Source organism: Sceloporus occidentalis, unplaced genomic scaffold (assembly GCF_023333645.1).
Source record: "Sceloporus occidentalis isolate IW3139 unplaced genomic scaffold, rSceOcc1.0.p SCAF_395, whole genome shotgun sequence".
In the NCBI taxonomy this organism is placed as follows: domain Eukaryota; kingdom Metazoa; phylum Chordata; class Lepidosauria; order Squamata; family Phrynosomatidae; genus Sceloporus; species Sceloporus occidentalis.
The window spans coordinates 67,208-94,235 of record NW_028317375.1 but is presented as its reverse complement, the minus strand read 5'-3'; the positions used below and the strand labels follow the sequence as shown (position 1 = coordinate 94,235).

At 44.4% G+C, this 27,028-nt stretch overlaps 1 protein-coding gene across 1 annotated transcript; it reads left to right on the top strand.

The window, feature by feature from the left end:
* The first annotated feature begins 4,632 nt into the window (after nt 1–4,632).
* On the top strand, nt 4,633–22,307 carry LOC149273213 (coiled-coil domain-containing protein 174-like). The gene is made up of 11 exons (XM_089506576.1): nt 4,633–4,674; nt 9,059–9,163; nt 17,947–18,047; nt 18,144–18,202; nt 19,057–19,216; nt 19,487–19,582; nt 19,842–19,978; nt 20,362–20,456; nt 20,884–21,016; nt 21,392–21,532; nt 22,030–22,307. Exons 1-11 carry the CDS (start codon nt 4,633–4,635, stop codon nt 22,305–22,307), a joined length of 1,347 nt encoding a protein of 448 aa, XP_089362702.1.
* The last annotated feature ends 4,721 nt before the right edge of the window (nt 22,308–27,028 follow it).

Sequence of the window (27,028 nt, the reverse complement as noted above, 5' to 3'; positions counted from 1 at the left end):
GATTCTATGCAGTGATTCACCAAATGTATTACCCAAATGGCTCTAATACCGATCCTCATGGAAACCATGACTTCTCATTATTCATTGATACACTTAGCTGAGTCACCTGCATCCAAGCTGGGATATAAACCATAACATCGGGAGTCTTAGATAAGGTCACATCGGTGTAAAATAGTGCATAAAGTTTGAGACTGTGTGACCCTGAGAATCTGCCCCTTCGGCATGAGATTACGGCAAAAAACGTTAATAAACCTATAGATATGATTTACATTAAGCTATGTGTCTACAACACTGTAGTTCAGTATGAGTATTATTGTAAAAAAAAATCCACCTGAGACCCTCGTTCTCATACTCCCATTATGAAAAAAACAAAATAGAAAACATAAATGAAAGGAACGCGTGCTTGTGTTTCTCCGGCTCAGTGGAAGCAAAGGCGATTTAATCTTTTCTGCTATAATGAACAGAATACTAATGAACCCCGTACAACTGAATCAATTATCCCCACTCGATTCACTTCTAACAATACCCGGCTATGATAATAAGTCTGTTTATTTAAGCCATAGCTCATTTCTTTGTTAACATGTTACACGCGGAGTCGACATACAGACGGAAGCGAGCCAATCCACAAGGGGTCCCCGCACAGGACCTCACATTTTCACTCTGACTTCACTCATCAAAATGAACCAAAATAACATTAAGCTTTTGCTTTTTTAAAAAAAATACTGTTTATGGGTTTTTTTCCCCCAAAACTGTTTTTGCGTCATTATACAGACAATGGTTTCATGGTGTATTTAGGTTTTGTGCTACCCTGGGCCTGACTAAACTCACGCACCCACCTAATATTCATTTCCCACACCCCTTCCTGCCCAGGCCACATTATTGAAGACCCACCTCTTACATACATGTCTCTGGCATTTGTGTCTCCAAAGAGTTTAACAGTGCCGTATTTATCCCCAAAGAGCTTCACAGTACCATCTTTATTCCCAAACAGCTTGTCTCTGCAATCTTTGTCCCTAAACAGCTTAACGGTGCTATCTTTGTCCCCAAACAGTTTGTCTGTCATCTTTGGTCAGAGAGGCTTTGTGTGGAGGGGCAGCCTATTTTTGCCAACACATTTGTTTGGGTAGAATAATCAATGGGTATAAAATTGGCTTTTTAAAGACTTAAAATAGATACCTTGTCTACCTGTGCAGCATGTAGAAGGGTCCCTAATATATGTGTTTGCTGGAGTGGGCTCATATTGAGAGAGGTAGGGGGGTAGGGGGAGTGTAGCAGAAATCGTAGGTCCCATTGTGTGAAAGAATTTTGGTCTCTCTGCCGATCAGTAAAGAGATTTGTCTGGCAGATCCAGTCATTGGCAAAGCATAGTAAGCATTAATCGGACTAAGCTTTTGCTTTTAACATATATCTGCTATTTCCCCCAAATTTTAATTAAAGATTAAAGTAAAACCATGTTTTCAGACTAAAATGCATATATATATATATATATATACTGAACACAGTATGCCAACACAAGTGAAATGTTACAAATGTAACTGCAGCAACCACCAAAACGTGGCTTATATATAAAGGGACAGAAAAATATAAAAAAGTATAGTGTCATACCAATATGACGCGATGCAATATATACGAGCATGCAATGCACAAAAATCTTTAACCCCTTAAGGACAATGGGTTGCCCTTAAACCCATTAAAACAATGCATTGTGAGCCCGTGCGGGCTTTGTCATGAATGGGGTTAATCAAGAAGGCACAGCGTATGCTTGTGCAAAAGTGCTGTATAATCATACAAAGCTCACCATCCAGATGGAAAAAATAATGTAAAAGTTCTCTACGCGTTTCGCTGTGGCCAGCTCACCGTCCTCAATATTGCAGGTTATACATTACCTTTTGGTTGAAATATCAGCGTTTTCACAAAAAAAAGTCTAAATTTTGCCTGGCGTTATATGACTATTATTAAGACACCCCTGATACTATCATACATTCTCCGCCGCTTAGTTATGCATCGGCTGCTAGACGTTACAGCTGGGAGGTGGTGGATTCTCCCGATCGAATGCATTTTTGATGGAAATTAGAGTTTTAACCATATCCGTAGCAGATGGCATGTGCATTGCCACAGCGAGTGCGTAACATAATTAACTCTCGCTATTAAAGATTAAAACAAACGTCTACTTCAAAGCTTTGCGTGCCTAAAGAGCCGGCGATATGCTGCTGTGCATAGAGAAGGAGGGATCCTAATTTGGCCGCTTCCTGGGATGGGGTAGAATCTTATAATACAGAACGAGCTGGTGCCACGGGGCTCGCAAATTGGCACCCTACAGTACGACTCTCATCACCTTCAGCCAGCCATTGTACATTGATATAATAGCTTCTGTCTCATTGGGAATCTTGGTGGAGCTGGCTATGTGATTACTCAGGGGCAGAACACATTTGGCCCTGGGGTGGCCCTTGTAAACAGTCACAGGGGCCCCTTCTAATGTACCATTGCCTATTTGTACACCCCGATAAAGGCATGTTACCCCTATTAATCACAATTTGATTTCTTAGCATGTTGCCTTAAGCATCTGCCCTGTTTGCCCGACACTACCCTTGGTACGCAGGACTTACAACACGGCAAGGCTTGATGACAGCTATCACATCACCCTCAGCCAGCAACAGTATGTATAGAAAGTAGAAATTTACTTGTGTTTAGCAGCTGAGTGGAATGGGTGGCATTAATACATGATCAGCCCTGCTATACGCTGCAGAAGGGAATGGCTACTCATGTAATTTAGGTCTATAAATCACATTATCCGAGACAGCCGATGCGTGTTAGGTGTCAGAGGAGATGCAGACCATCGGCTGCCAAGGGGTGTATATATATATCAGTATATATACACTACCATTCAAAAGTTTGGGGTCACTTAGCTGTTTTTGTGGAAAACAAGGACATTTCTGGTTGTAACATAATTACAAAAGGGTTTTCTGACGATCAGTTAGCCTTTTAAACGTAATCTTGGATCAGCGAACACAACGTGCTGTTGGAACACAGGAGTGATGAGAGTGATAAAGGGTGATTGGAACACAGAAGTGATGGAAGTGATAAAGGGAGATTAGAACTCAGGAGTGATGGGAGTGATAAAGGGCCATTGGAACACAGGAGTGATGGGAGTGATAAAGGGCCATTGGAACACAGGAGTGATGGGAGTGATAAAGGGCCATTGGAACACAGGAGTGATGGGAGTGATAAAGGGCCATTGGAACACAGGTGTGATGGGAGTGATAAAGGCACCCCAAACATTTGAACATTAGCGTATAATATATACGGTATATAGAGAGATATGACTTGTGTCTACAGCACCCATTCAAAGAATACTAAAATGATAAGTTAGGATAATGACATTTTTATTCAAAACCTCAGCCTTTAAAGAGCGCACCAGTTTATTCATATTTTTTTTCTGCCAGAAATCCCGTAATGCGACTCAATTTTTGCTGGTCCTTCTGGGAACGCAAGGGTTAAGCACAAGCGCTAAGTAAACTCAAAGCCCTCCGCGTTCCCTCGCATTATCAGGGACGTATTTTTTAATTTCCTTTCCTTTAAGGTCTGGGCGAGCTTCGCACCGTTCGGAAATACGGATGAAAAACAAATATAATATCGTGCGGTCTTTTCGATCATAAATGCCCCGGCAAGGCTCCGAGGCTCGTAACAATAGCCAGGGAGTCTGCTGCGCCCGGGGACATCAGATAACATGATTCACTTAATGACATTGGATATTGGACAAGAATTCTGGGCTCCGGGGGCCGTCTTGGGAATACAGTTATTTGCGCAGTAAACGGGCACCGAGATATCTCCAACGTTTCAGATGCAATTATACTTGCGCGGTTCAAATGGCAAACAAGTGCGGGCTATTAACCCTTGCTGGAACGTCTACGGCTATATAATGGCCCTAACCTCGCTTTATCGACCGTCCGCCATTTATATAATAATGAGAGTTTATTGAGATTATTAGGATTATCTGACGACCCCGCACTTTATCGAAATATTTTTTTAGAATTTGATTGGGCGCTGGTTTCTAGACTGGGAAAGTGCACCCCCGTCAGTCGTGTTGAGCCCCCGTTATGGATACCCCGTCTCCGGAATGGATGTTGACGTTCTGCAGAGAGTTTAGAGAAGGGCAACTAAAATAGGGAACGGTCTGCAGGGTAAAAAAAATAGGTCTTGTCTGCCAACAAGTTTCTATAAATTGACCACCATTGAACTATACTTTTTTTTCTGACAAATGCATATATTTGGGGTTTTCGATATTTATTTTGCTTTACTGCACACAGCACTGCTTTTACCGGTCACTGTGCTGTCTAGCCTGAGGAAGGTTTGTTTGCTGGGTGGATTGATAAGCTAGGGCTGTGTATTGGTACCCGCACGCCGCATAATTACTGGGCATTACCCAGGCGGCCCGCTAAACCTTGATCAGCGTGACCTTCACAATATGGCGCCCTCAGCTGGACAAAGTCGCGGTTTGCGGCACTACGGAGATCTCGCGACGTTTTTGAGTCACTGTCCTCGGTGTAAACACGGTGGCCTGGTTGTAATGCGGAGGGAGTCCAGCGTAGATTATTTCCGTTCACAGGACATGGTGTTAAATTAAACGGGGCGATGGATAAAAGGAAGAAGGTGCTGGATGTGACGGCGGCCTCGGTGAGTAGAGCTGGCCCCGGTTATAGCGCTCAGTGTTCTCTCAGAGTGAACAAGTAAGGGTGAAAATAATAGATAATAATAAATAATAATGTAATAATTACACAGGGTGGCCAACAGGAAGCTGCCCAGATGTGGGAACTGCACACTCCCATGTCTCTCATCCATCTGCTGAGCATGATGGGAGTTGTAGCACAGTGACACCTACTTTTTGCCATGATATCTTCAGCTTAACAGGGTTTTATTAGCTGTTATTTATTATTTTTTATTTTTATTTTGTTATGTTTATTATTATTATTTACAAAATAAGCTAAATACGTGTTGTGGGGCTTCACACGCGCCACGTTTATAACCTGTTATACATTTATAATGTTCTATTTCCTTCAGCCGTTGATATTATTTTTAAGGGGGTATTACTTTGCGTTTCCGATTGAAAGAGTCACCTAAATGGGGAGGAATTGTGTCTTAGTCTGTAAGCTCCCCCATTGAAATTAGCGGATGCACTTTGGATACAAACAGCCCCCCCGCGTCCAGCGTCCCCCGAGCCACCGCTGGAGGTATATCACATACATGGAGAATAGGTGCTGACGGGACAAATGCTGTTGCAAGGGGGCACCACAAAAATTTTAAAGGGACCATATTGCTATCGTATGTATTTGGTGGCTGGAGTGTCCCTTTAAACATAAGGGCGTTATTATAGGGGTTTGGTTCCATGATCAGTGTATGAATAACAGCGAAAGAGTCCAGGAAGCGTGATGCTGCATCTTTCCAAAAATATAACGAATGACGTCTTAAAAGCCCCCCAGAACCTGCGATCACCACCTCTATGCGGCTCTCACTGTGAAGCGCCCTTATTCCTGTATATCTGTGTTCTCAAAGATTTTAAAAATAAAATGTTTTCACTCATTTTAAGAAAAATACATTTGGCTCCAACAGCGAAAATCTGCACAAAATGCAAGGATTTGGTGTTTTTATCAATGCACATTTCTGACAATTGGTGTCACAGAGACCTGTAACTTTGTGAGCGAGAACCCGTTGCAGATTTGGGTTTAATACGCTGAAAAATATTGTAAATACCAGACGGGGGAGTCTTATTCAATAACGACGCCGTATTGTGTTTTTTTATAATTTTTTATTTGCACTATAGGGAAAGTCCTAACAGGGAAGCAGAAGGTTTTGGGGCAGAGGGTGAAGTCCGTTATCCGGGTGACTGCGATCCGATGGAGAGACGGGTCACGTCCGGATCCATCCCTCACAGTTCCTACTCTTTGGGAAAGTGACGGCACAGAAAGAGATCAACAATTGTTTTAAAAGCTGCTCTCAGCCGGGAAGCGAGACGCCAGCGGTTCTTCCCTCCGTCTTTGCGAGGAACTGGTGTAGGATGGACGGTCACGTCGCTGAGGGTGGTGGTTGTGGTGCGTGGCTTGGCTTGGCTCTGACTGGCTCCTCACTGCACTCTCCAGATGGTGTAGAGAGGGGGCCACTATGGTGAGGTGTAGGAGGGTGACAGATCTCTTGGCCCTGTTCGGTGTCATCGAGGGCACGGCTGGTTTGGAAGTCGCCGGCAGCAGATGCCACGTTGTTATAGGGCAGGGGCTGGGAACGTTCTTGGTTTCCCAATGAGATCTGCGGTGGTTTACTCGCTCCTCTTTCTCTGGTGGGTGGAAGCCTTTGATGACTCTTTCATCTTCCGGTAAGCTTCCAGAAGGGTCTCCTCGATTAGCTGCAGGTCCAGGTTTTGGGTCAGCTGGCAGCTATGCGATGGAATAATCAGAGTAACCAAAGTACATCTGAAAGATGTGCTGCCGTCTGGACCAACTAAACCTTCCTGCTGCGGTCCTGGTGGAGAAGTCACGGGGGCCGCATCTCGCTCTCCAGTTCTTACCAAAAGAACAGCACAGATTACCGCAATCACAGCTGGGATCAGAAATGCGAGAGCGGCTGCTTGATGGCAGAAGCAGTCATTCTCCGTCCCGGGATCTTCCTAAACAGAGGGAGACATAAGGTGGTGAACGAAGCTATTTGGTCATCACAGAGGCAGCGGTCATACATTAAGGTATCATTAAGATCCAAAATCCAAACCTAACCCAAATTTTACCCAAAGCCATCAGTTTCTTTCTTCTTACCTCATAATTGCACTCGTAGGTGGTTTCTGGTGGGACGCCGCTATCATCTGGAAGATGATCAATGCAGATTATGACTTCCTGTAAGAGAAAAGAGGATACAGATTTCAGATACAGCGATTTGACCCGGTGCAGTCAACCAAGACAACAGGGTGAAAACTGCTAATTGAGCTGCGATTGGTTACAAGTCCCCAGCTCAGGTTATTTTACCCCAGGGGGTGACGCCCAATCTGCAGATGATCCAAATCCCATGTTGTTGTTGTGATGAAGCTTGGCGCGGTAACGTTACTCACCTGCAGAACATCTACTCCACAAACAGTGAAAAAACTTGCAAGAAAAACAAGCAAAACGATCCTCATTCTCATCTCTATCGCTGAGAAATGGCTTTCGGTGACGCCGACTCATCAGTCTGCAGCCTGCCACCAGTGACATCACAATGGCATCATGATGTCATACAACACAAAATGTCACTTGGCCGAATTAAAGTGACGGCGTATCGGTATAATGTCCCCACCAAACATTTCCACCCAGAAGAGAAACACAAGGTTTTCTGATGTTTGAAATCAGAACTGGGGTTAAATGTGTGAAACCTGTAAGCGCTGCAGGTCTTTAGCAGAAGGGGAAACCTTTTATTAGGCAAACGTCGTAAAAGATGCAGCCTTTCGTAAGCTTTTAAAGCCTCAGCGGTCTCTTTTTCAGATTTGTCTTATTGGAATCGGCTACTATTGTAATGATTTATATAGCGCCATCCTACTCCGCAGCGCTGTACAATGTGTGTTATTATTATTGATTTATATAGCGCCATCATATTCATAAACTGGAATGACATCACCCAAACAGCTGTTACTACCAACTACTACTGCTAACGTTCAATCCATATTCCTGTAATGTACCGGCAGATCGGCCCCATCCGGCCCCCGTCTAACCTATAAAGACTCAAACCTTAATCAGTCGTTGATCTTGTGTTAGATTCAGGAGCGGTATGTCTATCCCATGCATGTTTAATCCCCTCACTGTATTACCCTCTACCACTTCTGCTGGGAGGCTGTTCCACTTATCTATGGCTCTCTCTGTAAAGTAAATTTGGAAACATGCTTAATTCCAAAACACGTAAAATCTTTTTTATGTCTGTAAAAATTTATTTTAGGGCTGCAACAACTAATCGATAAATCAATAATAATCGATAATGAAAATCGTTGTCAACGAATTTCATTATCAATCAGTTGAATCGATTTTTATCAGTGTGACTCACAGCAGTTCCTACTTACCAGTCCCTCTCTGCAGTCACTGCCGATTTGCTGCATGGAGGGACAGGGGCAAATAGTCGGTGACTACAGGGAGGGACAGGGAGAAAGAAAGAGGCGGGGCCAGACTTCCGGTTGGCCCCACCCATATCCTATAGCGTCCACATGGCTCAAGAAGTCATCTAACTGTGAGCATAAAATTTATATTTGGGCTGCTGAAAGTTAGGGGCAGTTGTGGTTGATGGGGGTCTTCAGGGTTAATTTAGGGGCAGTTGTGGTTAAAGGGTTGTTTAGGGTTAATTTAGGGGCAGTTGGGGTCTTCAGGGCTAATTTAGGGGCAGTTGTTGATGGGGTGTTTAGGGTTAATTTAGGGGCAGTTGTGGTTGATGGGGTCTTTAGGCTTAATATAGGGGCAGTTGTGGTTGATGAGGTCTTCAGGGTTAGTTTAGGGGCAGTTGTGGTTGATGGGGTCTTCTCTACAGGGTTAATTTAATGCTGAGGACTGAGGGTTCATTTAATTTAATAAGTTTAACTTAAGGTGCAGTTAGAGGTAAAGGGGGGCAAACTGAGGGGAATCTAAATCCTGGGGGCAGTGAAGATCAACCCTGTATTTATTTATAAATGTATTGTGTCTGTGAACGAGTCTGCAAATCTATGAGGGCACTATGGCATATCGGGGGGGGGTGTACGGCATACCTGGGGAGGACGGAGTGACATATCTGGGGGTATAAGGCATATAGGGTATATAAGGCATATGTGGGGAGGGTGGAGTGGCATGTCTGGGAGACATTGTGGGCTCAAATGTTCATAACTGGGGGGCAGGTTAGGAAATAAAAACAAGAAATGCATTTTTATCAGTTTTTTTTTATTCTTCCGTTTGTTTTTAACATCCTACGTTACTTTATTAAATTATTTATTTTTTTATCCGAATAAATTGAAAATAATTGTTCGTTGCAGCCCTAGCGTGAAACATGTGCTTTTTGTCATTTAACAGAGTCTTTTTTTATTTATTTATTTTAGTTGGTAGACCTCAAGGCTGAGCTTTTTAGAAAACAAGAAGAATTCAAGCAAGAGAAAATTTCCAAAGATGCTGGGGGTCTCCCAAAACCTAGAGCAGCTCCCAAGGTAGGTGCCATGAAATAACAATCCAGCTTGGGTGATTTCCAAGACAATAAACACTGGGAAGCGTAAATAGATCTTCAACAGATTTGGCCGTAATACTTTAAATCCCTTCACATTTTAGATGCTAAATGCTCACAGCGTAGAAAATGTTTCACGTGTTCTTAGTGACAACACAAATAGTTACAATGTTGCCCTAATATGAATGCATTACCAAATGATAATTAACAATAATTAAGGAACGGCATAGTCCACACATTATTGTTAATTATTAATGCATTTTTACTGTATGCGGACTGGTTAGCGGTCCATACTTATGACAGGCGCATAGTCGAGATGTGGGCCCCACCTGAAAAAAGAGACCCCACCCAAATACCATTCCCCAAATAAAACACAGACACCAGAAATGTAGTGGAAAATTATTTATAAGTCCACAGCTTGAAAAGAACATAAAACCAAAATCATTGTCATACAAAACATTAGAATACAAATAGCCCGACACCACCCACACCATGACAATGACCCCCAATAAATTAACAGTGACCAAAAACATAACAATAAAGTGCCAACAATTTACATTTCCAACTCCAAAATAGGGGTATACCCAGATACCCCTACACCCCCAGGTTCTGAGCCACAGACCAGCTCGAAACCTACAAAAACCACCACCATCAACCTTTCATTCACCTTCTCCACGAAAAAACCCCATACAAGAATTCCAAAACTTGCCACTCCACCCCGCCGCTGTGACAAAACGGGAAAAAAACCCCCCACCCCAACTCAAAATTAGGGAGGGAGGGAGGGACAACAATCCAGTCTGACAAGCAGATTAAAAGTGCGATAACAAAATGGATGCTACCTATTTATAACACCCAACCCCTAACCTAACTGACCAATAAAATTAAACCAAAACCTCTAAGGCCCACCTCCTAGCACTGTCAGGGCCTCCTCCGCTAAGCTGTGCTTGCTCCAATGGCTTCATGACAGGCGCATAGTCGAGATGTGGGCCCCACCTGAAAAAAGAGACCCCACCCAAATACCATTCCCCAAATAAAACACAGACACCAGAAATGTAGTGGAAAATTATTTATAAGTCCACAGCTTGAAAAGAACATAAAACCAAAATCATTGTCATACAAAACATTAGAATACAAATAGCCCGACACCACCCACACCATGACAATGACCCCCAATAAATTAACAGTGACCAAAAACATAACAATAAAGTGCCAACAATTTACATTTCCAACTCCAAAATAGGGGTATACCCAGATACCCCTACACCCCCAGGTTCTGAGCCACAGACCAGCTCGAAACCTACAAAAACCACCACCATCAACCTTTCATTCACCTTCTCCACGAAAAAACCCCATACAAGAATTCCAAAACTTGCCACTCCACCCCGCCACCAGCCAGACCTTGACCCCTCAAGCCGTCTGAGCCACGCCACCCCGAAAAAACAGGGCCCGAACCAAACCATCTTGAAAACCTAAGTTCAACAAATCCAGACCAACATCAGTCAAATGCACCCCGTCAGCCCGAAAATAACCTGGGAGCAGCAATTCCAATTCCAAATGCCGCACCACCACACCCCCAAACCGCCGAACAAAACTGGCCATCAACCGATTGACCTTACCCCGGCATCTAGCAACAGCCACAGGATCACGAGCATGCCTCCAACTTAAGCGAGGCACCATCTCTGACCATACCACCATAACCCCCGGCACCAACTCCCTCAACCGATCCAAATCCTGCTTCATCCTCCGAACCAATTCCTTCTGCGGCACCAGACCCAACTCATTACCCCCAGCATGAAATAGCACAAAATCCGGTCGCAACCCAGAATGCAACCTCCCCCACACCTCAGAACACACATCCATCCAGCTGAAACCCCGAAAACCAAACCACCAAATCTTGATCCGGTCCTCAGGAAAGCCCAGTTGCTGACCGTTAACCCGAACTGCAGCTCTCCGTCTGGCCCAGAAAACATGCGAGTGGCCCACGATCCAAGCCACCAAACCTACAAAGAAAAGAAAAACAAACCAAATGAACACAAGAACATCGCACCCTCAGACCACATCCCCAGGCCGCACATACGTACGAAAACAATCGGACTCCCATCTCCCGATCCTCTTAACCAAGGCATCGCCCAAACCTAAGCGTGCCGCCTCCGTAGCCGCCCCAATCCGGAACGAATGGGTTCCAAAATGCCGAGGGTCCAAACCAAGACCCAGCAGCCCTTTGCGAAAAACCTGTAAAAACTGAAAACGGGACAACGCAGTACCATCAGCATGAACAAAGAAAGCCCCAGACACCCGAGGGCGACCGTCCAAAAATTCCATCGCACCCTTCACCGGACACAACAAAGACCCCTCAAACGGGTACAGAACCACCACACAACCCTTCCCCAAAACATCCGTTTTCGATCTCCGTAACCATATCGAGACCATGTCCCTACTCACCACCACATCCTCAAAACGCAACCCGCCTTGACCCTTCGTATTGCCACTCACCAGCTCGCCAATCCGAAACGCCCCAAAAAACGCAAACAAAAACGCAACTTGAAACAACCGGGCCTCATAAAAGGAAAAACAAATGCCAGGTAATACTCCAAGCAACCGAGATAGAACCTGCACCGAGACAGGCCGCCTCGAATCCACTCTCCTACGATTCCTCCTGAACCCCTTCAAAGCCTGCCGAACCACAAAATTTTTGGTGTGATCCACCCAACCACGAAGTTTAAACAAAAAGGCCAGTGCAGCCATATTCTTATCAATCACAGACGCCGAAACCCCCGAGGAAAACAAATGAAATATAAACCAAAGCAAAGCATCCAACTGATTCGAACTGGAACCCAAATCCCCAATCACAGACACCTGCCGATCCCAAGCATCCCACACCCTACTGTAAGCCGCCCACGTCTTAGGTGCCAACGAAGCTCTTATGCAACCTCCAAACATTCGGTCCCGAGCAGCCAGATCTCCTCCGGGCACGCCTGACCCTCCGCACACGCTCCCGGTGCCGCGTCCCGAAACCGCTGCCACTGGAAACGAGACAGAGAATCCGCAACTACATTCAGAAATCCAGGAACATGCCGAGCACGAAAAACAACATTCAATGACATGCACAGCAACACGAACCTGCGCAACAACCTAACAACTGGACCCGAAGCTGCCGACAAATGATTCACCGCCTGCACCACTGACATATTGTCGGAAAAGAAAACAACCTTCCGATCCCGTAACAGATCCCCCCACAAAGCCAAAGAAACAACCAAAGGGAACAATTCCAAAAAGGCCAAATTCCGAATCAAGGAACTCTCCAACCATTGAACCGGCCACCTTTCCGCACACCAGCGGCCCCCGAAATAGGCCCCAAAACCAACACTACCAGACGCATCCGTAAACAGGTCCAACTCCTCTGCCGTAGCAGACTCCTTCCTAAAAATCACCGTACCGTTAAAATGGGCCAAAAAGGTCCCCCAAACCTCCAAATCCGCCCTCATATTCACGGACACCCTGATAAAGTGATGGGCAGACCGCACCCCTGACGTTGCTGTAGACAGACTCCTACTAAATATCCTGCCCATAGGGATAACCCTGCAAGCAAAATTCAAGCGACCGATCAACGATTGTAACTGCCAAAGGGTAACTTTCCTAGCAGACTTCACCACGCCAACACACTGCCGCAACGCCATCAGCTTATCCTGAGGGAGCCTGCACTCCCCCTTACTGGAATCAATCTCCAATCCCAAAAAACTTAAACAAGTCGTGGGGCCCTCCGTCTTATCGGCGGCCAAGGGAACCCCAAACAAATCCGTAACCCATTCCAACGTCCGCAGCAAATAAAAACAATCAGCCGAATCAGCCGCCCCTACGCACAAAAAATCGTCCAGATAGTGAACCACCGACCGGCTCCCAGCCTCCTCTTTAACCACCCACTCCAAAAAAGAACTAAACTTTTCAAAATAGGAACAAGAAATGGAACAGCCCATCGGCAAACACAAATCAACAAAATACTCACGATCAAAAACACAACCTAATAAATGATGACACCCCGGATGAATCGGCAACAAACGAAAAGCAGCCTCAACATCAGCCTTAGCCATAAGGGCATTAGGCCCGGCCCTCCTGACCAACTCAACCGCCTGGTCGAATGATGCATAGGAGACCGAACACAGCTCCCTATCGATGTCATCATTAACCGACAAACCTGTGGGGTAAGACAAATGGTGTATCAGCCGATACTTCCCCGGCTCCTTCTTCGGGACTACCCCCAAAGGCGAAATCCTCAAATTCTCCAACGGAGGAGCCGAAAACGGCCCCGCCATCCTACCCAACTGCACTTCCTTCATCAACTTATCCTTAACCACGTCAGGAAAGTCCGCAACCGACTTAAGATTCCTACACTCACGCCCCGCCTCCCTAGGCTGAAACGGAATGAAAAACCCATGCAGGAAACCCTCCTTTAACAACTCCGCATCCGCACGCCTACCGTAGCGGCTTAGCCACGGTAACATCGCGCTTAACCTCACTGGAGACCGCCCCAGCGGGAGCCGCTGCAGGGGTTGACCCACCGCCACCGACGGCCCCTGACTTACCCCTCTTGAAACACCGGTTGAGACCATGCGCCCCCCACATCCAGAGCACTCATGCTTAAATTTACAGCTGGCGCCCCACTTGCACTGACCCTCATTAAAGAGCCAACAGAAACCTTTTTTATTAACGGCCGACGAGGAACCGGAGGTTCCCGCGCCGGCCCCCTGCTGAAAGGGCGAAGCCCGCTGAGCCATCATCAACTTCATCCACAGCGGTAGGTCCATATGGTCCCACCGCATGCCCGGATTAGCTGCTAAACGCTGCCTAAACTGCTCATCATACTTCCACCAAGCCAACCCCCCATACGTACGATAAGCCTCCCATATCCCATCCACGTAGCAGAATAAAGACGAACACAAATTAGGTGACTTCTCCCCTAACACACTCGCCAAAATGCAAAAAGCCCTTAACCAATTACCAAAAGATTTAGGTATCTTCCGATACCGACGCCGCTTCTCCTCTTCCTCCTTTTTGGCATCTTTTTTATCCTCCTCCTTAACCTCCACAAACTCTTCCAGCGGAAGAAGCGAAAAAATCTCAACAAATTCCCCTTTCCACAGCTTCTCCTTAACCTCGCGCTTCAAGTGAACTCCCAACGGACCAGAAAAGGACACATAAGCATTCTGCCTAGCTGAATCCGCAATTTCACCCGCCAACTCCGCCCGCTCACCAACAGGCACAACATCCTCAGCCGACTGACCACCCTCACCGACCGCCAAACCTACTGCTGCCTCACCAGAAATCGGCCCTGCCTGCACCTGTTGTTCAGACCTGGAAACCCAAACCTGGCTACAATCCGCACCGGACCCGGACCTACCCAAAGACTCCACTAACGCCTTCAGACCTGCTAATAATTTACCCTCCTGAAAACCCAAGCCCGACTCACCACCAGAACCCCCGGCTGCTGAAAGCCTCGGGGTTGCGTCCTGACCGCCACCAACAGACGACTCCGCTGGTCTGGTCGCCGTCCCGAGCAACTCCACACTCGACCGCTGAACGCCCAGTACATCCGCCTGGCGCTGCTCCGACCTGGAACGAGAAGAAGACCGCGGCAATACCCTACACGTGGACTCCCGACTAGACCGCCGAACATCCCTGGGAACCGAACCCCTAGAGCCAGAACGGGAACGCCATCCTCTTTCAGCACCGCCATCTGCTGCACGCCTGCGCCACCGACCGTCACCGGCCCTCCCGGTAACACTAGGCGACCTCCGATCCCTGGTCCGTGAGCAGCGCCCGTGGCCAGTCCGCTGAACAGGCCGTGAAGGCGACCGACTCCTGCGTGAAAAAACACCGCCAACCCGACTAGCGTGCCTGCCCCGCTGCGCACCAACCCCAACTGGGACCGTGCGTTCCCCCCTAGAGCCATCCTCACTCCTCCTGCCACTGAAAACAGCACCCCGTGCCTCCCTGGGGCCTGATGCAGATTCACCTTGTACAAAGCGCCGGCCACGCCCATCCCTATCACGCTCAGCCATCCCGCGATCGCCGCAATCACTGCTGCCACTCGCCTGACCGATCCTAGGACTCCTAACAGCACCCCCAGCGCCGCAGGGCCCCGCCGCCTCACCCTCCTCGGCTGCGCCACACACATCGCCGACCACGTGTCCTCCGCGGCCTTCCCCGTCGCTTCCCGCCGTCCCAGCAGCGCCCCCCCCGCATCCGAGGCCTGCCGCCCGCTCCTCACCGGTAAGCAGATCAGCCGCACCTCCGGATCCCCGCAGAACCGCTCCGGCTCCCCGCCGTCCTCCCGCAGGCACCGACAAGCCCCGGGGCCTCCGTCCCCGCTCCTCCGGTCCCGGACGTCCTGCCGCTGGGCTCACACACCGCTCCATGTCCCGCTGACGACCGCGCCCTGCCTCCGCAGACGGGCTCCGCTCCCGCCGCCGCCGCCGCCCGGTCTCCTCCGGACTCAAGCGTTGCGGCGGCCTCGTCCTCCGCACCGGACGACGTGATTCCAGCGACGCGGGCCCGGCACCTTCCAGCAACGGGCCCAACTGGTCCCGAAGCCACGCAGCCCCTCGGTCCCTCGCAGCAGCCCGGATTCCCTCCAGCAACGCCTCCACATCACGATCCATGACCCTGAAAAAGAAAAAACACGCTCCCCAGACCAGAAAATGCCAAAAGACAACAATCCAGTCTGACAAGCAGATTAAAAGTGCGATAACAAAATGGATGCTACCTATTTATAACACCCAACCCCTAACCTAACTGACCAATAAAATTAAACCAAAACCTCTAAGGCCCACCTCCTAGCACTGTCAGGGCCTCCTCCGCTAAGCTGTGCTTGCTCCAATGGCTTCATTGGAGATTGGGAAAGCGACTACGCAGCAACCAATCGCCTTTATGCTCATAAAACATCAGTGTTCATCTACCATACCTGTGATTAGCTGCTGATATTTCCGCTGATTTGCAGTGTGGTTGCCGGTGAGCGTATGAAGGCTTTCAGTAGAATTATTATTATTATTATTATTATCCTTTATTTATATAGCGCCAACAGTTTACGCAGCGCTTAATACAATACATAAATTCAAGGGATATGACAAGACAAGAATTGACAGACTAAGACAAACCGATACATTTGGTGGAGAGAGCCCTGCTCGCAAGCTTACAATCTAGAGGGAAATGGGGTGACAAACATAAGGCACAGAGAAAGGGTGAGAGGTATTGTGGGGGTTGTATCGATGACAAGGAAGTTCTAGCAGCTAAGATGGTGCGGCTTCTCTGAAGAAGTGGGTTTTTAGATGTTTCTTGAATGTTGGGAGGGAGGGAGAATGCTGAAGGTTCCTTGGGAGAAGATTCCAGAGATATGGGGCAGCTCGAGTGAAATCTTGCAGACGGGAAAAGGAAGAGGTGATGAGTGAGGAGGAGAGCCTTAGCCCATGGGAGGAACGTAGGGATCGAGTAGGAGAGTATTTGCTAATGAGGTCAGAAATGTACGGAGGAACAGTATTATGGATGGCCTTATATGTCAGTACCAGGATCTTAAATTTAATTCTAAAGGTAATTGGGAGCCAGTGGAGGGTTTCACAGAGGGGGGAAGCAGAAGAGGAGCGACATGCAAGGAAGATGAGCCTAGCAGCCGCATTAAGGATAGACTGTAGAGGACAGAGTCGAGACAGTGAAGTGCCAACCAGAAGAGTGTTGCAGTAGTCAAGACGGGGAAATGATAAGGGAATGAACGAGGGTTTTTGTGGATTCTTGGGTGAGGAATGGGCGGATACGAGAGATGTTTTTTAGGTGCAAGCGGCAGGATCTGGCGAGGGACTGAATGTGTAGAATTAAAGTCTAATGTGTCTGTATGTGTCGTATCAGATTTAGTATGTATGTATAGTGCTGGAGGCTGTGTATACTGTAATGTCAGTCAGTGTGTGTGTGTAAGTGTGTAGTGCCAGAGTTGGTATGTCTACTGTATTGTAGTGTCAGTGTGTATGTGTGTATATGTATAGTGATTGTCAGTCTGTGTGTATGTATAGTGCCAGAAACAGTATGTCTACTGTATTGTAGTGCCAGGTTCAGTGTGTATAGTGAGTGTATTTTATATCTGTATATTGTGTGGGAGTGTTTGTTCTTGGATAGTGCATTCATGTGTATGAGTGTGGTGTTAGTGTGTATGGTGTTGTGTATGTATTGGTATGGCATGTACATGAGCTTATGGTATTAGCGTATGTTAGTGTGTGTCTGTTACGGTATAATGTAAGCATGAATGTTAGTATCTGGTGTTAGTGGCACTTAGGAGATAGAAAAGAGGAGCAGGATTTGATGGATTTGTGCACGGGGTCATTAAGCATCACGTGACTCGTGCAAGCACGAAAGATGCACCAGCGACAGGCCCAGTGAGCTCGGTTCTAGGTAGAAATGTGTATGTATGTATATATATATAAATATATATATAAAAATAAAAATTTGATTGGGAAAAAAATCTGGCTCATAGATTCAAACCAAAATTGTCAGCCTCTGATTTAACCTGAAAGTTGGTCTGGAATGGACTTTTAATAACGTGGAGTCCAGGAAGTACATTCAGCGTTCCTGATAGATGTGATCATTACAATACATTGCTCATAGTAAAGATGCATTTATGGCTGTAGAACTTATATATTTTATAAGTTCTATTAAATATAAAACAAAGATTTGAGAAATGCGATTGGCCCGCTGTAAGGTGTGACTCAAACACAAGACCTTCTCTTTCAGAAACCTAATATTTGGAGCAAGCAAAACGCGGGAGTTACTGGACGAGCAGAGAAAGATGTGGAAGAAAAGATCGAAGAGGAGAACACTTTGGAAAAATCCAAGTGAGAGCAGATTTTAAGAGCTGCTATTTTTAATATATCTTTGACCTTATGTGTTTGCAAATGCATCGAAACCCTAAATATACCCTCTTCTTCTAGGCAGAAGCTGGAGGAGAAAGCCCAGCTGTATGAGAAAATGACCAAGGGGGATTTTCCTGGTAAGACCATCAAATCTACCAGCAATGGTTTTGGAATATGATTGAATGCTGGTTTTCACAGGTCTGTTTATAAAATGTGTGCTGGCCCCTATCCAGTCACAGAAAAACCCAACAACCATGCCTTTCAAGTATTTTCTAAAGTGAACCATCAAGTAGCTGAGGGTACATTTTAGCTGAACCCGTCGTAAGCGGCAGGGATCCTGTAGAGTTTAATGTGACTTCTATCGGCCTTTGATCAGCTTGGTAATTAGTGCGTTCTTCAGGTCCGCCATGTTAGATGAGCTCCGTCTGGTTGTTCTAAATATTTACAAGCCAACAAGTTGCCCAGGAAATAGAGCTCTTTATTATGTCTTTAAAAAGCTTCATACCTTATTGAAGCCTGGCACTACTGTCGGCGTTAAGTCGTGTATTTCCAGGGTGAAAGCTATTGAAATGACAAAAACCTTGTTTGCATTTAATATTTTCTGATCCTTAATAATCAAAATACCACCACTAAAATTGGGGCATTCGGTAACATTTTTATTTTTGTTACGTTCTCTTGTAAGAGTCTCTGAAGTTCAATTAGCCATTTTGTTACATCCGTTGCCTGAGCCCTACTAGAACTACTATAGCGTGTTGATAGAAATTGCTGCGGCTTCTTCTAGACACAGCTGTCCCTTTTCATGTTTCTGAAGACGGCATCTCATTTGCCGTACTTCATGCATCGTCCTTTTAACTTTCCCTTCTTGTGTTTTGAAGCAAAAGCATCAAAGCCCCGAATCACAGCCCCTTTATTTGTTTCCATCACTGAAGTGGGAATGCAGCTCATTACTATCTCTTCATTTCTTCCTCTCGCGTCGATAAACACCTGACAGACGAGGAGACAGAGGAGCTGTACCTGGTGGATTTTGCTCAGAAGATTATAGAGAAGAGGAAGGAGGTCCAAGCTTTGTGTGTAGAGGCTAAGAAGAATAAAGACGAGGATGCGGTTTCTGATCTGCCGATCCCAGCTCCCCAGGATCCCAGCGAAGAATGGTTTGTCAAAAAATGGCATTGTCCCAAAACTATATAATATTATATATATATATATATATATATATATATATATATATATTCTACTTAATGGAAAACAATATCCAAAAAGAACTGCTACATATTTATTGTAAAAAATCACATATAGTTTTTTTTGGTTGTTGTTGTTCTTTTAAAAACCCATTATTTTTTTTTTATAAAATTCCTCAGCACTTTCCTTTTGTTATGGCAAAATATTTTTTGGAAAAAAAATAATTTCTATTTTGCTATTAGGGTGGATTACGTTGATTTGTTGGGCCGATCAAGACGCTGCATGAAGAAAGATCTACCTGCTCTTTTGAAAATGGACAAGGAACTGCAGGGGAAGAGGTGAAACCTCATCTGAAATGTTTTTTACACAATTACACATTTACAATATTTTCAGATACTAATGTTTAGTAAGGAGGGATTCAAAAATCAGATAGTGTCCTCCTCTGATGCAGATTCATGTGTAATGCAGCACATTCTGTCTTCTCCTCGGCACAGTATAGCTATCTAATTGGCTTTTTAGCTCTGGACATTTTGCCGAACAGTTGGTGAAACCTACAGGTTCTTTAGAATGGCCGTCAAAATCTTGTACCTCTTGTAGACCACCGGCAGAGGAGAAGACTCTCTTGTCGGAAGACATGAGGCGAGAGATGCAGAGAAAGCAATGGGAAAAGGAAGAAGAGGAAGCCATGAAAAGGCCAATGGGCCCCATGCATTATCAAGATATTCAGGAAAATGGTACATTATGGTACATTATCCGTTCATTCCCCGTCAAACTTTATATATTTTGTTGTTTTGGCAAAAATCTAGGAATGGCATTCTTTTATAAATTGAATACTGTTTTGTTTTGTTTTTATCTTAAAAAATAGCTTTGTTAGATTTGGTAGTCTTGGCATTAAATTCTGTGCTTTTGGCCCCATAAAGATAGTAAACTATAACAAAACAGATGGTTCTTATATAAGATGGCCTCATAAAATTTAGCTTTATCAAGCATTCTCATAAGCTGATGTGTATATATATATAGATATAGATATATATATATATATATATCAGAAATGTGTTGTGTTGTTGACTCAATCAGCTTGTACAAGTCTCTGAATTTATTTTGGGTGTTTTTGCAGAGGCCAGGCAGCTCGGCGTTGGTTATTTTGCTTTTGCTCGTGACGAAGAGGCTCGTCGGAAGCAAATGGACACTCTAAATATGCTGCGTGATCAGGTAAGTCACCCTCTGACATTCTTGGTGATCCACTGCCAGGAGAAGAAGGCCCAGGCAAAGAGGATTGAGGGCAAGCAAGCAGAATGTTCAACTTGATCACCAACTAAAGAATCAACTGTACAGGACGCTTGCAATGGGCAACGCAACAATAATTGAACCTTTTGTGACTGGATGTGATTTTTTTTACCTTTTTTTTTTTCTAACTGTGTATCTTTAGTATAAATCACACAGGGCATTGCCGAAGCAATATAAATTATTGTGGATGCTGAGATAAGAGAGCAAAACCATATCGCAGAAAATCTTACCTGAAAAAAGTGCGCTTTTGACAGGTTTATATTGAGCTTTTTCAATTTTGGGCCTTTGATTAGCGCTGCTCAGGAGACCTACACAGTGGATTGAGATGCACGTCTCATCTTTTCTTTGCTAGACTGAAGATCAGAGGCTGAAGCGCGAGCATCTGAAGGCAAAGAGGAAAGCCATGCTACAGACGCGGCTCTCCAAATTACGGCAGAGAAAGAAGCGAGCGAAGGGAGAGGGGGCAGAAGAGGCAGCAGTAGAGGGTGAGTGTACATCATCTAAGGTTCCTAGACACATTGACAAAGAGACAGAGGGCTCGGTGGCGGATCCAGAGACTAATCTCAGGAAGGGCATTCTCTATAGCATGCAGACACTCACACTATCACACTCACACACACACACACATACTAACGCACCCACAACCACAGCTTCATAGTAGGTGATCTGTTTTTGTTTTCTGGACAGCTAGTCTTACACCGCACCCCAAATACTGTTTATTAGAGGCGGTTTATTGGTCGCCTTTTTGTGCCTACCATTCTCTATATTGCTGGGTACTAGTATATTTTTGGTACATTTTAATAAATCACCTTGTGTTTCTTTAGATTTGTCTTTAATGCTATTTGTGTTTTTAGGTGAAGAGGATAATGACCTGATTGGACCCGAACCTTTGGAGCCGGAGAAGGTGACTGTGCCGGAGCCTAAAGTAGAGGTTATTGTTGAGGAGAGGAAGGACAGTAAGCCGGGCGCACCCCATGTCCGAGAGTGGGACAGAGGCAAAGGTGGGTGTGGGAATTCTATAATCCTAAACAGATTCTTAACCATTAAACATATTTATTTGGACAATGCAGTGACTGCCACTGGAACCATGTGATTGTGTACGGCTTGCTGGTTTGTATGGTTTCCACAGACTAATCCGTTTAATGTTTCTGCTAAGCCTATAGCACGAAACTGATAGAAAGTCCTGGAAAACAAACAAGGAGGGAGCTTGTCTTATGTTTACTTTACAATCTCTCTGTAAATCATGTTCTCCATCTACACACAAATCAGATGGGCTCAGCACTCGCTGCTCAGCCGGGCCAGCTAAGGAGACAATGTCTCGGGAAGCCACGTCTTTTAACATTTCACGAACGCATAACCTACAAGACTTTTTGTATGTTATGACATCCTGAAAATTGTACCACAGCGTTACCTGAAACCTTTTTTTAGGTGTTCTTGCAGACTTTTCATGTTAAATTGTACTAACATTAACATGTAACACAACCACTGTCATCCTCAGAGTTCACGTTTGGGCATTGGTCTAAACCGCGGTCTGACCCTCGAGACGAGCGGGATCCCGAGTTTGCGCCACCAACATTTTATGCTTCAGAGCAGAAGAAATCAGAAAGTTTCCAGAACAAGAAAAGGAATCCTCCGGCTTCTTCCAAAGAAAGATTTGTCGGCCCGGATTCCACAGAAACTCTGTATCCTCCCCAGCAGCCCGACGCAGTCAGAGGTGCAGCTTCAGATGAAAAGAGTCTGGATGACTTACTGTCTTACTATAGGCGGGTGACCTGACCGATCCAGCGTGGTCGCAACCAATGAACAAGGAGCTTTCACAACGCAAATTGCGATTCGATTTAGTATAGTTTGTCTCTGTCATTTAATATTAAAGGGAAAAAAAAGAAATACTTTTCCCAAAGTAATATGTTTGTGTTATCAAATTTTTATATTTCTTTCTATTCATCATTCATTTTTAATGAGCCGGGAACTTGCAGAGTTTGACTCAACCTGCTGAGTTGCGATGGAAAGCATAGAAACTCCGAGATTTACAAACTATCTTGTGACGGCTCAGTAGGGAAGTCAAAGTGCTGTAACGAAAGTCAACTCAACCCTTCAGGAGAAGACAAGCTGACCCAGAACTACGCAAATGCTCATTAAATTAAAAAGACTGACTTGTGAACTGGGTATCTATAAAGTGATAATAAATAGTTACTTTTTTATGTGTTACCTACTTCTGACTTAATTCAATGGAGTTTAACTTGGTCTATTCCACCTGGAATGTCCCATCACAAGGAATCACTTAGTGCCGTTTTGACTTTTGCAGCCATCACTATTATTTTTTATTGAATTAAATGACATCATTTTCTTTTGTGATGTACAATGGGAAAACAGGACCTAACAAGTAGTGAATAAAAGGTGGACAAGGGCCCCACTCAGTCGAGCTTACAATCTAAACGGAGGGCAGACTCTTTGCATGTAATATCTCGTCCAGAAGATGGCAGCAAATCTCTACTGATAATGGGCTAGAAAAGCAGCATTTCTAACGTTCCTATTTTAATAGTTCCTGTAAGCTAACCTTGCAAAAGAAAATAGTTTGCTTTATTACTTATCATGAACTTTGACACTATTTATTGGATTGGGTGGTTTTACATATGAACTCACAGTGATGTCATATAACAAAAACAGGAAATTAATTCTTATTACAACATTTACTCTTTGATTCAACAGAACATCTCTTGATCTAGAGAGTAATTGCATAGAGTTACAGATTAAGATCCTAATTTAAACAGCGGATTAAGACAGCGTGTAAAGAGCTAATCTTGGTGGTGGTACTTCGAGTAACCAACTTCAGCTGCCAGATGTTGATACTGCCCAAGTGGGCTGTAGCAAGACATTATTATTATTTATTGTTTTATATAGCGCCATCAAATTCCGTAGCGCTGTACAAGACATTGCTCAAGTGAATTTGAACTGATGAATTCCTGAAGATTTTATTAACGCTAAAAATTATTACATTTTGGCTCCATTCATCCATCAGATTGAAGAATAAAACTCACTAATTCAGTGCCTCACTCTTGGAGTAACTCGCCTAGCTGAATTACGTTAAATTTTAACACCAAGGCCGGGGTATCCCAATCAGATATTGCCAATTGGACAATCTGTAACTGAAGTTTACGGCAAAACTGGGTTTCATTGAAGCCGTTATCAGTAATAAAAGAATCTCTGAGACATCTTCCAACTCAAACGCAAATAAAACATCTTGTTCATTTGCTGTTTTTAAGAAAATATATCTTAGTAATCTACAGTATCTTCAAAAATCAATAATAATATTTGTGTTAAATGAAGTTTGATGGGGGCAACGGCAGACAGAGGGAATGCAAGAGAGTAGGGTAAATTGGGAGAGGGTATGGAGTGAAATAGTCTGGACGTTTGGGATAGAGGGTTAGTGCGTGGAGGGCGATAACCAAAGATAGTTAAGTCTTATCTTAGCAACATATGTTGGTTGTATTTGTTGATGTGCAAGAAAATAGTGTATAATATACCTTTAGAGGGGGGCCCCCTGTTCATTTTTGCCAGGCCTTACCTTTTCTCATTCACCTTTCAGATCTTCCCAAAGGCCATATTGACCTTTTCACTGCAACCTCAATAAAGTAACCGTATAATAACATACTGATCCCCTGCCAGCATTCAGCTCATCGTCTATGCCTCTCCCAAAATATTTATACTACAAATGCACATTTAGCAAACAGGGAACGGCTCAATTAAAATACTTTATTACCCTGAAGACCCTATTTGGTAGCAAACCAAGCTGCAAATTCCTTAAACGCAGGGTGCTAATTGGTCCGTTTTTCATCCACCTGACACCTTTTAACCAAAACAATATCACATCTCACTGCTTTTACAGATTTTATATTGTAAGCAAAAGCATTAACCCTTTTGTTCCTAATGATTCCTACATGACATGACATTGCCCATGTCAATGCCTGTAACTGTAGAGAGCGAAGTTGTGCGGTATTTTAGGAGGACCTACTCCATAACCCAAGACTCAATTCCTTGGATTCTTGTGAAGGGAGCACAAGATCTCTCTTGTGATCCATAGTTATAGTCATATGATGACACAGGGAAGTGGTGTCCCTTCATTACTTGGAGTTGACCTATGATTTTATCGCAGTGGTATACGTACATTTCAGATATGTGCCTCCTCTATTCTTGAGTATAAGAATGAGAAAATGTTTCCATTTTCAGGGGCCAGCGCCATAAGTGAGACTCCAATCCCTAATTCGTACTTGGCAGGGTCGACACTACTTATAGGGCGCAGATAGTTTGGGAGCGGCTCCTCTGCGGTGGGCTGGTGCTCCTGCTGCTGGAGGAACAGGTCTCGCTGATCTCCCTTACACCAGCAGTGTGCCCAACCTCGTTGCTTGCTCACAGCATCGCAGGGAGCAATGAAACGCATGACATCATATCCCAGTGCTCTGCAGTGAGGTCACATGCACCATGATGGAAGCCTGCAAGAAGAAGAAAGGTAACTGATGGGGAGAGATTGTATAGACTAGATAGAGAAAAAAGGGGGAGGTAGAAGAGGAGAAAGGGGAAATATAGAAAAAGAGGGAACAATAAAAAAGGGATTGCAAATAAATAAGGGGAGAGAGGGAGAAAGGGGAGTGATATTGAGAAAAAAGGACAGAAAAGATAAAGAAAAAAGAGAGAGATAATGAGAGATGGGTTGAAAAAAAAATGAAGAGAAAGAGGATAGATGAAGTGAAATAGGATTAGAGATGAGATATAGAAAAAGGGAAAAGGGTGGGGAGAAAAGAAGAGGAGGAGAGAATGAGGGAAAGAGAAAGGGAAAAAGGCGGAGATACATATAAATTGGAGAAAAGCTAAAGTAAAGGAACAAAAAGAAGGGGAGAGATAAAGAGAAACGGAGGGTAATGAGAAATGGGAGAGATAGGCAGAAAGGGGATAGATAATGAGATAAGGGAATTATGAGAAAGTGGAGAGAAAGAGTGTGTTTGTGTTTTTAAAGTGTTTGTATGTGATGGGCAAGTATGTCTAAAGGCAACCAATTGTGTGGATGCAAGGGCAAGTATAAGGCAGGATGTTTATGTGTAAGTGCAAGAGTAAGTGTGCGTGTGTTTATGGGCAGGTATTTGTAAGGGTAGTGTATATGTGTGTATTCTGACAGTATATCCATTACTGTTCCTGTTTTGGGGCCTAAAGTGTATAGAATGAACAAAGGGTGCATGTGAGCCAGACTGAGAGGAGACCCGAAACTTTAAGAGGAGGCAACTGTGGGTGCAAACTAATTGCTGGGGAGAGTCCTTATGTGTGCAATCTGGGTGCTAAGCAAGTCCTATAAATGCAGTATGGATGCCAGGGCTGGCCTCTGGGATATGCAACCTGTGATCTACACCTGAAGTTTAGGGTTTCCATACATTATTGATCTATACCTTCAGTGCCGAGTTTCCTTTTTGATGTTTCATTTGCTCTATAGCTGCAATGATGTGTTTATTTGATCCGTACCTGAACTACATGGGGGGAGGGTGGTATAGCACAGGGGAGGAAAATACAAAGGGTGTCATCAATGCAGGGGGGGGCATGTCATCTGTATGATCTGCTTACCTGACCCGTCTCCAAAGGCAGGGCACAAAGGGGTGGAAAAAATCCCTGCACCAGCCCCGAGTATTTCTCATCAGAATTGTTCCAAAAAATCTCCATAATTTAGTAATTATTATTAAAGAAAATACTTTCTTTTGCTTTAAATGCCAAAGTATTTGCCAGAGCCACATGTATTTATAAATAACAACCAGCCAACTTATTTTACTGCATACTACCTTTAAATATGACTTCCATGATATTAAACATACATTTTTAAGGTATGTTTATATCCCCGATTAACACGCTTATTTCTGATCACACTTTTGTTTTTACAGATACTTTTTCATTTCACTAAATATATTGCATACATCCTGCTTCTCTGGTTGTAACTTCTTTAAAAAAAACCCTTTAAAACGTTTTCAAAGTATAGAACAATGACAAAAATAAAGTAGAACTTTCTTTCATAATTGGTTTCCTTTTGGGTGTTGAACCACTAAACTGTCATAAAGAAAAACTGCAACACGAAGCAGGTTTGACAGCAAGCTGTTCTAACAATTATTTATCATACAGTTTGCATGAAGCTCATTGCCTACATCGCACCCAACGGGTCAAGTAGTAGTCTTAACAGTAGGGGGCACCGGCAAACCATTCCTGAGATCCAAGACCATTTTCTTACAGTAAATTGATCGAGGATTGATTGGATACTTTGCTTTTTTATCCTTTCAGTGCTGCGTGGATTAAACAGTATATTGATATTATATATAGGATAGAATTATATATATATATATATATAATTTTTGATAAAACGTTTGGAGCAGAGGACTGTAATGTCCTCATTTTGACCACCAACTTAGACCTTTGACATCTGAATATAAATGCTTGTAAGCGCACATTAGCTTACATTAAGATTTGTG